General features: G+C 44.2%; 1 protein-coding gene across 1 annotated transcript; it reads left to right on the top strand.

Annotated features, from left to right (window-relative positions):
* Nucleotides 1-367: 367 nt before the first annotated feature.
* Nucleotides 368-13,149, top strand: hal (histidine ammonia-lyase). Its single transcript, XM_056282005.1, has 20 exons — nucleotides 368-671; nucleotides 1,311-1,371; nucleotides 1,750-1,777; nucleotides 1,941-2,015; nucleotides 2,106-2,178; nucleotides 2,868-2,934; nucleotides 3,101-3,138; nucleotides 3,263-3,388; nucleotides 3,606-3,745; nucleotides 3,945-3,992; nucleotides 4,284-4,431; nucleotides 5,868-5,963; nucleotides 6,843-6,901; nucleotides 7,037-7,117; nucleotides 7,449-7,514; nucleotides 7,767-7,932; nucleotides 9,931-10,065; nucleotides 11,456-11,564; nucleotides 11,688-11,757; nucleotides 12,613-13,149. The coding sequence occupies exons 1-20, from the start codon at nucleotides 425-427 to the stop codon at nucleotides 12,742-12,744; spliced, it is 1,965 nt and encodes a 654-aa protein (XP_056137980.1). The 5' UTR covers nucleotides 368-424; the 3' UTR covers nucleotides 12,745-13,149.
* Nucleotides 13,150-14,439: the final 1,290 nt, after the last annotated feature.

Genomic DNA, 14,439 nt, shown 5'->3' with positions numbered 1-14,439 from the left:
CGTTGTGTGAGCAGACATCCCGCTTTACCACACGATCAGCGCAGCTGCGTGAGTAACGCCGCGGTGCTGGGACATCTGAGGGGGGAATCAAATCATGTTGAGGCCCCAAAAAGAAAAGAGGCTTGGGCTTGTCCTGTTCTAACACAGGTTGATAGCAATGTCTACCCCTTTCTTCAGAACAAAGGTCACTCTGTCACATTTAGAGAACTAAGAAGACAAAAACAACAACAACCGGAACTGTCCCAGATTTAGAAAACTGCTCTTTTAACTCTACGACCCGTGCGGTGACATCCAGAGACGCGACACGCTGAGGCGTGGTTCGCATGCACGCGTCTGATTGGCGGCTAGACTCTAGGTGTTGGACGTGGTCCTCCGGGGAGAGACGCGCAGCGCCCATTACGCCGCGGAGAGCTGCCGACACACCATGCCCCTCTACACGGTTCACATTCGGGACGAGTGGCTGGCGGTGCCGTGTCGCGAGACCACCAACACCATCCAATGGCTGGGATACGAGGCTCTCAAGCGGTACATCAAAAACAAGCCCGACAACGGCGGCATCACGTCCCTGAAGGACATACGCTTTGCGGTGCGGAGGTGCCAGGGACTGGGTCTGCTGGATATGGATGACACCATCGAGGATGTTCTGGAGGATAACGACTTTATCGAGCTTGGTAAAAAAAACAAAATAAAAAACAACTTTTAATCCATTGCACGTCTTCGGTAGGAAGATGAAAATGTTTAATAAGCTCCAGATGTGCGTCATCGTGCGTAATTGCGCACAGAATATGCCAACAAGGCCGATTTGGGACACGATGCATTAAAACCCATATTGTGTGATGATGATGACTGCTTGCTTGTGACATGAAACAGGCTTGTACTGTCTCATAAAGGACTGACTTGAATCACTGCATTATTCTATGTTTATATATCCTGTTTTAAGATCATTTACTGTCATTATAATCCATACAGCGGATTTCTGTGTGGCGGCTGCCCTTAAAAGCAGCTCAGTAAAGTGACAGAGGGCCAAAAAGGGACACTAACAACTACGATGCCCCCAACAATACAATAGAAATCACGAGTAAATAAAATAAAAACCTGAATGGAAATAAGAATCAGGAAGTAGTTTAAAGGAGGACAGCAAGCAGTACAAAGGGGGGGTCATGGCTCTTTAGAGAGTAAAATGAATTATAATCCTGCAGTCTACTGCACCGCTGTTATGTTATTCCTAATCTTAATATCTAATCAATTGTGACGCGTGATTTGCTGAATGAGATTTTGGTCTAGTGTGTATTACTGTCCTTTATTTCCAGCCATCGAGGGCGATACCAGTTCTCCTGACTTCATCCCATGCCAGCCCGGCGTCTCTCACCTGTATCTTCACCACTACTTGTAGTAGTACTAGTAATAACACTAGTATTCGTTAACATATTTGTCTCACTCACACAAACTGGAGAGGGTAATATTTCCCACTGCTGTTTCAATGCGACACTAATCCTGTCGTCTCGATGCATGCTCAATAATCCAGGCGAGATCAGTCAACGAAGGTTGAGTCAGGTCATCTGGATCCAACCAGACGACCTGACTCAACCTTCTTCGACCGATCTTGTCATTACACAACAGATTTGAGGACTGGTTAAAGACACGTTAAGTTTTATACCCGTCTCATAACTCACCACTGAGCTGCATGATCTCAGCAGTAACCGGGGCACGACACGGTGATGAATACTATCCTTAACCTACGCCAAACAGTACAGCAGCCTACAGAGAACCCGAGGAGGTGAGTGCCACAGATTTCCAACAGTCCACTGAAATCTGTTTCTACAAAACAAAACAAAACATGTCCAATACATGTCCAGATATGTCCAAAGCTGGACATATCTGTATTGACCACGGCTGGGTATGACCCTCGCTCTTTAACCTAACATGTCCCCCTTGTGCAGTATCTTCATTTGGACGGCCAAAGCCTGACATCGACGGATCTGGTCAACCTGGGCAGGGGACTCTACAAGATAAAGGTAATGATCAACAAGTCGTGTTTGTTGTCACGGCTGGTCTACGCTAATCTTTGACTCCAGCCTAATCACGCCCTTTGCCAAACCTTTCAGATGACTCCAGAGGCGGAAAACAACGTTGTGAAATCCAGAGAGCTTTTGGACACTATTGTCAAAGAAAACAAAGGTTGGGTTGTTGATCTCACCGTTGTCCAGAAGCCAGTTTTAAAGGATAACTCCTGTATTATTATTATTATTATTATTATTATTATTTTTTAACCTAAGCCTTACTTTCCTACTGTGAGGACTCAAAGTGATGGGTAGCAGAGTCTTTTAAACGGACCCAGTACGGAGCAGGCTGGTGTCAACCAACAGCCACGCACCAAGCTGCAATGTAATCCTTCACTGGTTTTTGGCACCAACGGGCTGAGTATGATGTGAGAAGTGTCTGAAAACACCTTCCATAATGGGAAGATAATCCCAGCACAATCAGTCACTACCTGCTCTGCATCTTCCTTCTCTCCAACTCGCTCACGCCTCCACCGTTGTCTTCCTGCAACGACCCCCTCCTCGCAGCATTACAGATGGGTCTCTATGTAAGGCGACGAAAGGCTCTTAAGACTCCTCTCAAAACACTGCGGACCCGTTAGTGCCAAAACACAGCTCGTTGTTTGGCGAAGGAGTCCATCGCAGCTCGGTGTGCAGCCGTGGGCTCAGTTTCAATTTTAAAGATTCTGCGACCCATCGCTCGAGTTGACTCCCAACGATAGGAAAAAGGAGCTTCGGTTGAAAAATACCGGCGCTCCCCTTTGACGTCCCTCAGATGCTGTTTGGTTATTTTTCCATCTGTGTGTGTTTCTCTCTCTCTTCCCCCAGTGGTTTATGGGATCACAACAGGTTTCGGCAAATTTGCCCGGACCGTCATCCCTGTCAGCAAACTCAAGTACAGGCCTTTGTTAACTACTCTCTTTCCTCTCAATCATAGTAAAAAAAAAGAAAGAAAGAACGAAAGAAAGAAAGAAAGAAAGAAAGAAAGAAAGAAAGAAAGAAAGAAAGAAAGAAAGAAAGTGGTGTTTCTGTTCTAACGGCTCTTGCTTCCTTTCCGTCAGGGAGCTGCAGGAGAACTTGGTGCGGTCGCATTCAGCAGGTGAGTTGCCTTTCCCCTTCAAGAAAACGGCCTTTGCTGGGATAAAGCAACACATAGGTTGTTGGGTGTAGGTCAGAAGGTGGGGACGTGACTGCATCCTCCATGTCGTGTTCTTGATGTCAAGGTTTGGGAAACCCGCTCAGCCCGGAGAGGACCCGCATGCTGCTGGCTCTGAGGATAAACGTTCTGGCCAAAGGGCACAGCGGCATCTCTCTGGAGACCCTTCATGCCATGATTCAGGCTTTCAACGGTGAGACGACGGCCCAACACCGGCCTTGACATCTTCGTCAGTTCACCTTTGTTGGGTCCAGATGTTAATTGACTTAGACGGGTTCAATTCACTTGACGGAAAACCCTGCTGTTAGCCACTTCCTGTACAGGTCTGCTTTGAAGCAGACATCTCTCCTATCTGGCTGTTGTGGGTCTGATCTCTCTCTCTCTCTCTCTAACCGTCGTTTCCCTCACAGCATCCTGTCTCTCCTTCGTCCCCGAGAAGGGAACGGTCGGCGCCAGCGGAGACCTGGCGCCCCTCTCTCACCTGGCCTTGGGGCTGATAGGAGAGGGCAAAATGTGGTCACCCAAGAGCGGATGGGCAGATGCCAAATATGTGAGATTTATATCACGGCTGTCATAGACTGAAATGTGGTAACGCTGGGTGTCTGATGACGCCTTGCACAATTCCCTCCCCGTTTTGTCTTGTCCTCACATCGGTGATAGGATGCAAAAGGCACAGCAGGAAAACATGTTTGCTTTTCGATGACCTTCCACCTCTCATATGTTTTTCCTCTCCTTTCATCCCCGATCAGGTCTTGGAAGCCCATGGACTGAAGCCAATATCACTGAAACCAAAAGAGGTGATCCTCTCACATTTAACCGTTCTCTCGCATACCTTACAGGGGTTTGAGTTCACCTAAAATACCTGGAATTCAGCGGGAATGGACTGTTTGTCATTTACAGTTTCCAAATGAAAACACAGCCCGGTGTCAGAGTTCGCCCTCCAGTTTTCAGTATCGACTTGAGTCCAGTTAATCACATGCACTCCACAAAGCGACATGCATTCCCCAATCAGTTACTGATATCTGAAAAATGCTGTCTGCAATCACAGCCTCCCTGTCTCCCCCCCCCCCCCTCGCTATTCCCCACAGGGCCTTGCTCTGATCAATGGCACCCAGATGATCACCTCTCTGGGGGCGGAGGCCGTAGAGAGAGCCCAGGCCATCGCCCGGCAGGCGGACATCGTCGCCGCCCTCACACTGGAGGTGCTGAAAGGAACCACTAAGGCCTTTGACAGCGGTGAGAAAACAGAATCCGCATCAGCTTTATTTTTCCAAGCACATTTCCACAGCACCGGGATTAAGACCTGATGCATTGCTCACCGGGAAGCATGGAAACGATTGAAAGAGAAGTAATATAAAGAGTAAAAGGTAATGAGATAAGATAAAGTAAAAAGTAACATAAATATGAATACAAGGTTGTTGTTTTATTGTATCAGAATACTAGATGTATAGTATACATATTATATTACCATGTTTATTAGCATGGTCTGGCCAGCCAGTCCAAAGCGGGACAAAATGGATGAGCAGCCACCTTGAGACATACTCCTGGTTTTTAAATGGTCATTTTGCATAAGCAGTGTACTAAAGCAGCTAAACACTGTTGTCTGTTTTTGTGTGTACACTGGTTCTGATGTGGCTGCCCAGTCAAAAGCTTAAAATAAAGTACAATATATAGAACAACTATCCTCCACTATACCTATTTTTACATTTTCCAATATTTGATATTATCATCATAAATTGTTCGCGGTGTAGTGGTTAAAAAAAAGAAAAAAGAAAAGAAGCATTGCTGCCTTCCAAGCAGCTGACCCAGGTTCGACTCCCAGTCAACACACTCATTTAGGGCAGCACGGTGGCCCAGTAGTTAGCACTGTTGCCTCACAGCAAGAAGGTCCTGGGTTTGAACCCTGGGTTGTCCAACCTTGGGGGTCATCCCAGGTCGTCCTCTGTGTGGAGTGTGCATGTTCTCCTCGTGTCTGCGGCGGGTTTTCTCCGGGTGCTCCGGTTTCCCCCCACCATCAGAAGAAACATGCATGTTAGGGCTAATACTCCTGTCGGTGCTCCTGACCAGGGCAATGGGAAAAGAAGCGGAGTGGGTCCCCGGGCACAGCATGAAGGTGGCAGCCCACTGCTCCGAGCTACACAGATCACAGCAAGGATGGGTTATTTTGCAGTAAAGGAATTTCCACAAGGGGATTAATAAAGCAAACTTAACTACACTTAAAGTGAGTTAATACTTCATTTGTACTTTACAGCAAGGAGGTGGCAACCATAGGCATAGCGATGTATTCTGCTCTCCTCTCGACAACTATACCCGCAGTAAAATATGTTATGAAAACACAAGCTTTCTTGTGTTCTCGTCTTGTTTTAAGCTCCTGAAGAGATTTTTCTGGCGTATCTAATGGGTACAAAATTCAAAATATTGACACCTCAGCTGTTCTAGAGCTCATGTGATGAAAATCAACAATAAGTCTAAGCATGCATTGCACAAAAACTTGACTCGAAGTGCAAAAACATGGAACAGATCCCAGAGGTGGGATGCAGATGAGACTCTGAACCTGTGTAGGCAGTGTCATTGATTTAAATGGGAGCACCTAGCTGGCACTAACTGGGGATCAGACTGTCACATCATGAACCATCGTACCCTTCCTGGTCTTCTCTCCTCCTCCCGTATAGACATCCATTCACTGCGGCCTCATCCAGGACAGATAGAGGTGGCCCTGCGCTTCCGCTCCTTACTGGACTCAGACCACCACCCATCGCAGATTGCTGGTCAGTGCACAGACCCTAATAATCATACTTATTTCAATATCATTTCATAGTATTAGTATTTCTATAATGTTTACCTTGTGTAGTATGGTGTTGACTTTTTCGTTTTATTATTGTATTATTGCCGTTGTATTAGTAGAGTATTGACTTAACATAATTCTGTAGTGATTTATCTATTAGTACTCTTAGGTCAGCTACACATCTGCTAGCATCTGATGCATGTGTAATGTCTTGCTGCATGCTCAATAATCCAGCTAAGAAAATCAAAGAAGGCTGAATCAGTTCATCTGGATACGATGATTAAAACATTCCCTAAACCTCTGTGAATAGTACACATGGCCATTGAAACATTGGTTAATGGTCACACCCATATCTGCATATCAGACTGGTCGATGGTGTCGGTTGTTATGCAGCTGTATTGTTTATAAGGGGAGGGGATACCTGCAGTCAGTTTACACTGAAGAGGTCACTTAGTTGAGTGATGAAACGCATCTGTCAAGAAACGTCGTATCCAGATGAACTGATTCAACCTTCTTTGATGTATGTATATATGTATATATCATCTACATACATACATACATACATACATACATACATACATACATACATACATACATACATACATACATACATACATACATACATATATATACATATATGTGTGTCTATACATACATGTATATCCTCTATTTTGTACATGTGTTTATATATGAATGTATTTCTATGCATATTTCTGAACATGCATATATATATATATATTGCTGTACATGCACACGTGTGTATGATGAGCCTGTATGTGCATGTGTTTTGGAGTTTTGCATCAGCACATATTATTTATGTGTGCGTGTGTTGTGTCTTGTGTGTGTCTGTGTGTTTTCCCAGAGAGCCACCGGTTCTGTGATCGGGTCCAGGATGCCTACACCATGCGCTGCTGTCCCCAGGTGACCTCCTGCTGCAGTTATCCAATGACCCCGTCCTCCTCAAACCCAGTCATGCTCGGTCCATAAATACGGAGGCCGATCTGTTCTGAATTCGACTCAGCCGTTCTCATCCTCGACTCTTCTCTCCATCTGCAGGTCCATGGCATTGCTAATGACACAATAAACTTTGTCAAGAACATCATCAATACAGAAATCAACAGCGCCACCGACAACCCCGTATCCTGCCCCAAAGAAAAGGCTAAAAGGACAAAAACTGGTCATATTTTGTGGTAGTTATGCTGTTCTGACCCCGAATCTAAATGTAATAGATATTTTTCTCTCAGGATCAGAATCTGAATTTGAATGTTTATATCTGCCAAGGAAGTGTTTTTTTTATCTACCAGGAATTTGACGTGATGCGTTTCTTGCTGACATTGAACTCAAACTTTATGAAAATCTATATAGATTTTTGTGTCAGATCACTTTCATTGCGGTGTTTTTTTTAAATCAGTTTTTATAAACTGTGCTAAAATCTTGTACAGTAATTTGTACTTAACAGCTGTGTCAGATGGTGTTTGCTGATAGAGGAGAGACCATTTCCGGAGGGAACTTCCATGGAGAATACCCGGCAAAGGTAAGTACCAAATTACTTAAGAGGTTATCTTTTAATTTCCCAAATGAAATTTGACTCTCTGTGGGGGCAGCAGGGCGGTGTTTTAATTAAGAGTGACAATCATTTATTCAGAGGATACAGGATCAAGCCTTCTGTATGGGGAAGCATCTGCCTCGCTGGAAAAACTTGTGCAAAAACACTGACTATACACCAGCTCCTGTGCTATTCTCCTTCTTTGTTGTGTTTATTCAATCACCTTGTCATTTGTTTTAGGCTCTGGACTTTTTGGCGATCGGGGTCCACGAGCTGGCCTCGATTAGCGAGAGGAGGATCGAGAGACTGTGCAACCCCTCCCTGAGCGAGCTGCCTGCCTTCCTCGTCAACGAGGGAGGACTCAACTCGGGCTTCATGATCGCCCATTGCACTGCCGCCGCCCTGGGTTGGTGTCGCCACCTTTTCAGCACCTCGCTATATACCACACTCACATTGTGTCTCACAGGCAGAGTTGCAAAAACCAGGTCCAGAAAGTAAATGGCCAAACCGTGTATTTGCTCCAACCATGTTACTAAACCAGCTGAGTTCATTAGCTAGTTTTCCCTACCTAGTTGAGGAGTGGTGTTCACTAGAATCTGCTGGTGTAGTGCATGAGTGGAGCAAATACTACATGGTTTGGACTTTTACTTTCTGGACCTGGTTTTTACACCTCTGCTCAAAGGGACACAATCACGATTTTCAACATTATCTCTACAAATATGTTGTAGGGGTGACACTCCCCATACAGCAGCTGACACTGGCCCAGATCCGCCCACAGTCCGGCAGATCCACATAGGAACCACATCCGCTCCTAGACCGCCCTGCGCCTCTGGCCAGAGTGTGGCATCCTTACGAAAGTCGGAACCCATTTTTAAATTAGGCCTTGTGGATCTAAAATGAGTCAAGAGTCAGCACCTGAATTCCCTATTTCTCGCATCAACTTTTTTGTTTTGTTTTGTTTTGTAGAAACAGATTTCAGTGGACTGTTTAAGAGAAAGAACGTTTACGATCCTTGAATCCCGTTGTGCAAAAAGACACTGGGGCGGATCCATGCCAGATGCTGTGATACACCCAGCCCGGATGTCTGGCACGGATCCGGCCCAGCTTCATTTTGCTAGCAGCCATTTTTTTATGGGTCTCTGAAACGCCTCCAATATTGCTCTGATGATTTATGCTGCCTTGTTGAAAAATGCTACCGTAGTGCGACTTGATAAGTCTAACCCTAACGCTAACCTCGCCTAACCATACGCAGAACCGCTAAGTAGCACATCTTGATAGGTAGCACATATTGACAGAACACCGGCAATCAATTCTGTCGAAACTTGCTGTTTTGCCAATGGGCTGCATTGTATTAGATTAACAACGCTACATGCAAATACATAATGTAGTGTTGTTAATCACATTTTTTGTACACATCTGCATGTATCACATCTGTAAGTATTTTAATTTTCTTACAGAATACAGCATATAAGAAAACCTGGAAGTATTAACACTTTTAGGCACAATTTCAGTGGCGTTTGAGAGACGCACAGAAAACTGCCCAGTATTATGACTGCTAATGGGGTGTTATCCCTACGACATAAATAATGTGGAAAATCATTCTTGTTTGCAGCGATGCACCTTTATTGATGCTGGGATCAGATAATCAGGCCAATACCAGGATAAAATGGAGTATTGGTATCAGAGTTTTTACCCACAATAAAAGTCCGATAGCAAGCTATGAGTGAAATGTCATAAATAAAAACAAAATGTCTTGATATACTACGTTTTTTGGCACAGGGACGTCTGTATTTCTTGATGGTGGAAAAAACGGATTTTGTATCAGATACTTTGCCCATGCTCTGTGTGGAGGCCGTGTGATTGGCAGAGTTAGGGACACTCCTCAGCCGTGATTGGTTGTTTTCATTAGTTTACTACGTATCAGAATATAGCCCAAGTAGCGGCCGGAGACACCAGACTTTTTTCATAGTACATTTACTGGAATGAGTACGTTGGTATATAATGGGAATTTCACTAAATATGACAAAATGCTGTTAAAAGTAAGTTCCCTACAGCAGCTTTAAAGCATACCTGAGCAATTGGAGTGAAGGATAAAGTAGATTACCACTGAAGTAACTAAAACAGTTAATATTATAGTATTAATTATTAAAATAACTATTAAAGCAACTAAATTTAGGACTGACCTTGATATCATTTCCTACACATCTGCTCTTTTCCAGAGGAGAAGATCAGTTGTGTTTTATAAAAAGTTGATGTTGGATATCTGGGGGGGCGGGGGGGGTCTCGTTTTTAATCTGAAGTTTTTGTCTGTATTTTTGATGGCCCAAGAAGCACCTTACCCATAACCTAAGCTGACTTTATTCAGATCAGCCGTTTATTTTAGTTTTCTCTTAACTTTGCCCAGTTTCAGAGAATAAGGTCCTGTGCCACCCGTCCTCAGTGGACTCACTGTCCACCAGCGCTGCCACGGAGGACCACGTCTCCATGGGGGGCTGGGCTGCCAGGAAGGCACTGCGGGTGGTGGAACATGTGGAACAAGGTAAAATAGTGTTAACATACACATGCGTGTTTGGTTAATCTGTAAATAGTCAAAAGACTTTGTAATAACAAACACATGCTAGAACAAACAACGGGATTCACTGCAGTTCTGAATGACTGAGCACAATTTCATGTGAGTGAGTTGCTATGTTTTTAAAAAGTTCATATTATGGGGATCGCTGGTTCGAATCCCATGTTATCTCTGGCTTGGTCGAGCGTCCCTGCAGACACAATTGGCCATGTCTGCGGGTGGGAAGCCGGATGCTGCACTAGCGCCTCCTATGGTTGGTTGGAGCGCCTGCTGGGGGGGGGGGTAGCGTGATCCTATCACACGCTACGTCCCCCTGGCGAAAGTCCTCACTATCAGGTGAAAAGAAGCGGCTGGTGGCCCCTCATGTATCGGAGGAGGCATGTGGTAGTCTGCAGCCCTCCCTGGATCAGCAGAGGGGGTGGAGCAGCGACCGGGACGGCTCGGAAGAGTGGGGTAATTGGCTGGATACAATTGGCGAGAAAAAGGGGTACAAAAAAAAAAATTCTGGCTCTGCTTTGCTGTAAACCAACAAAGTGTAAAAAAAAAAAAGTCGCTAGATAATAAAGAATTCTTTCACATTCGGGTTTCAACCAGTGCCTTCATCAGGGATCTGTATTTAATTAAGACACATGCTTTTCTAGTTACTCTTCTTTATGTTTGCTGTTGGGAGGAAAGAAAGTGTTTTACGCTGTCACCAGTGAAGCCAAATGATGAGGAAAAAGGTGAGTTTGAGGATAACGCAATACTATTGCAGCTCACACGCAGATGTGACGGGCCGAGCCGGAAGAAGACCTTTACCAACCGATTCAAGATCAACAACTAGAGATGAGGATAAACCATGTTTTATTTGCCCGGCATTGGGCAAGTGGTGACTCAGCAGCACTGCTGACTGTTTCAGTCTGAATTGCATTGTGAGGTCAAATACCTCATACAGTTGCCAATGTCACCGTACTCGTCGGTATAGTAAAAAACAGCGATCTTCAGGATTGTAGCTTTAAATGAACGACATTTTTCTTCATTAGAAGCACTTGCACGTGAGTAATTTTGTACAGGTACGGGGCCCATGAATAGGTATGTTTGTTATATAAATTGTAGATATCATATATCCACTATTTAAAGTGGTGTAAGCCACCTAATTCCAACAATGTGGCTATGATATAATGCAATTACTGGAAGCAAAATGTCTTTGCGTGATGCATTTTTATCTTGCACGAGCTAAAATCAACGTTGACAACAGGATCTTCTTCCACATGGGAACTGAATCTTGCTGTTTGTGGTCATATGGAACAGAGCATTAGCTAGCGTTAAACTGCAGTGTTACTGAATTTGGTCAAAACCAATCACTGTTTTCCCTAATCAGTTCTCGCTATCGAGCTGCTGGCAGCCTGCCAGGGTATTGAGTTCCTCCGCCCCCTGCGTACCACCACACCATTGGAGAAAGTCTATGACCTTGTGCGCAGCGTGGTCAAGTAAGTCAAACAGCCATATGGCCAAGGTTCACAAATTTCATTCCAAAATTTCATAGTTAATATTTATCCCATGTTCCACTATCTGCTCCTCTCTCTTACTTTGGCCTCCTCTGTCATTCACAGGCCCTGGATTAAGGACAGATTCATGTCTCCTGATATTGAAGCTGTCCATCGCCTCCTACTTGACCAGAAGGCAAGTGCCGGTTCTTATGTAGGACGCTGGTTGTCAACGGTTATTTTGACTGTCTAAACATCTTGTATGTTATCAGTGGACCTGCAGCTGTAACCACTGCAAAGGTACAATGAGACAGACAGACAGACAGACAGACAGACAGATAGGGATGTGTGGGTAATGTGGCGGTCTATTCTGTTGCCTACCAACACGGGGATCCCGGTTCGAATCCCTGTGTTACCTCCGGCTTGGTTTGGCACCCCTACAGACACAACTAGCCATGTCTGCAGGTGGGAAGCTGGATGTGGGTATGTGCCCTGGTTGCTGCACTAGCGCCTCCTCTGGTCGGTCGGGGGTGCCTTTTTGGGGGGACTGGGGGGAATAGCGTGATCCTCCCACGCGCTACGTCCCCCTGGCGAAACTCCTCACTGTCAGGTGAAAAGAAGCGGCCGATGGCTCCACATGTATCAGAGGAAGTATGTGGTAGTCTGCAGCCCTCCCCGGATCGGCAGAGGGGGTGGAGCAGCAACCAGGAAGGCTCAGAAGAGTGGGATAATTGGCCGGATACAATTGGGGAGAAAAAAAGGGGGGGATAGATAGATACTTTATCATCCTTCTATAGAAAATTTGTTGCCACAACTTGTACATTAAAATGGGAGTTTGCCTCCACACACATTTACACTTATACGTCTATATATTATACACTCACTCATGAGTACACATGCTACAAACATGTATATGACAGTGAGACACGGGAAACATGGGTACAAGAAGAAGAAAAAAAGCTAGAGAGTGCAAATAATGATTCTGGTCTTAAAAACTGGGTGTCTGTATCTTTAAATCTTCTTTGCATCATTGTATTGTCTGTATTTTCAGATATGGGGTGTTGCCAAACCGTACATTGACAAATACCAGATGGAGTACATTCCTGAGTCTCGCCCCGCCTCCCCTACGGCCTTCTCTCTGGGGTCCCCTGCATCGCCACTAAAACGCATCCGTCTCGAGTGAAAATGTTCCGTTTTTTTCCCCCAGAATGGAAGAACAACTAATTTGAAAAATACAACAAAAAAAAAGTGATAAATGAAAGGAGGCTATAATTTGAACGACATCTCGTTCACCGATCTTGGTCAGAGGTGCAATGCTTTGTTAATTCCGCTAGAAAGCCACAAAATCTCAACTTTGATTTCTTTTATTTTAGTTTTCTAGCCAATGGGACAATACATCACTATTGTATTTATGCCAGCTTTTGTCGGTCTTTCAGAAATGTACTACCTCAGCCATTCTACCATTTTAAGACATAATCTTTATCAATGGCTCAGCACAAAAAAAGAAAAAGAAAAAAAAGTATTTTGATGTTATGTACCCTAGCCTAATCAATCACAACTCCTTACAACAATAAAATTTTCCAAAGGACGAACTGTAGTCTTGATTCCATATTTCTTTTACTGACATCCTGAGCAGGTCATCCTATTCACAGGTTTAGTGACAGAAATAGTATATCCCATCAGATTTGCTCCTATGGGCTGGCTTTATGGTGACTATAAGCTTCATGCTCATTGTCACTGCTGAAAACATGATGATGGCAACCATAATATGAAACAAAGATGGCGTTTTTGACCACCGCTGACCACTAGAGAAATTTATGTTGTGCATTGGGGGACTTTTTAAGTTGTGGTACTCAAGAAGAAGAAGAAGAAGAAGAAGAAGAAAAAAAAACGTCTCTCGAAAACAAACATACTGCCTTTCTACTTCCTACTCCACACCTACAGCCCAGTACCTGGTAGGTTTTGTTTATGATAAAGCTATATTACTGAAGATTGCAACATATAACGTTTTTGCCGGTTTTAAGCTACACCTTTCTACACCAAAAAAAAACAACTTCCCAGGATCACACATGCTGCCTCCAAAATCATCCACTCCCCTACACACCTACACCCAACCTCTCAGACATGAATGACAGAGCCATCACACGCCTTGCACTCACAATAGTGAATGACACCAATCATCGCCTCAATTCATATTTCACGCTACTGCTGTTAGGTCATAGATACAGGACTCTGAAATGGAGAAGAGCTCACTTTGGCAGAAGTTTTACCCCTTCTGCCATAGCAGCACTAAACAAACTGCCTCACTGACCTAGCATAGAGCCAGATTCATCTGTGGGTGTGAGTGGATGTTATGTGTTTATGACATGAGGCACAAGATCATGGTTAAAAAAACGGGGCTTTATTCCTATATCAGACCAACCCATGAGAGCTGGGTTAAAAGAGAAAAATATAATAAATGAAATGTATGTCTTGATTTGACAACTCTTAATTCCCCAAAAGTAATACAATGGGTAGCATATTGAGCTGACCCGCCTGTTGCCCAATGACTGCTGGGATAGGTTTCAGCTTCCCACGACCCCAATTGGGATAAGCAGCTTGGATAATGGATGGATGGATGGACATTTATAGCATATGTAAATTATGGATTAAATATATCATAGAAAAACACAACGGTATAGAAATGAACTTAACTGACAATGTGAGGCAGTTACACTCCCACCAAATCACAAGTGATTTCATAGAACGACTTAGAAAGACAAACATACTGCATATAAAAACATGAATTTAAAAATATTAACTATAACATTGGACCAACTGATGAACTGGCAAAGAGAGAGAGGGTGTATAAGATACTGGAGTCTTCTTATGAGGCTGG

This window comes from Lampris incognitus, chromosome 6 (genome assembly GCF_029633865.1).
Source record: "Lampris incognitus isolate fLamInc1 chromosome 6, fLamInc1.hap2, whole genome shotgun sequence".
Classification (NCBI taxonomy): Eukaryota; Metazoa; Chordata; class Actinopteri; order Lampriformes; family Lampridae; genus Lampris; species Lampris incognitus.
This window is presented reverse-complemented; position numbering and strand designations above follow the sequence as displayed.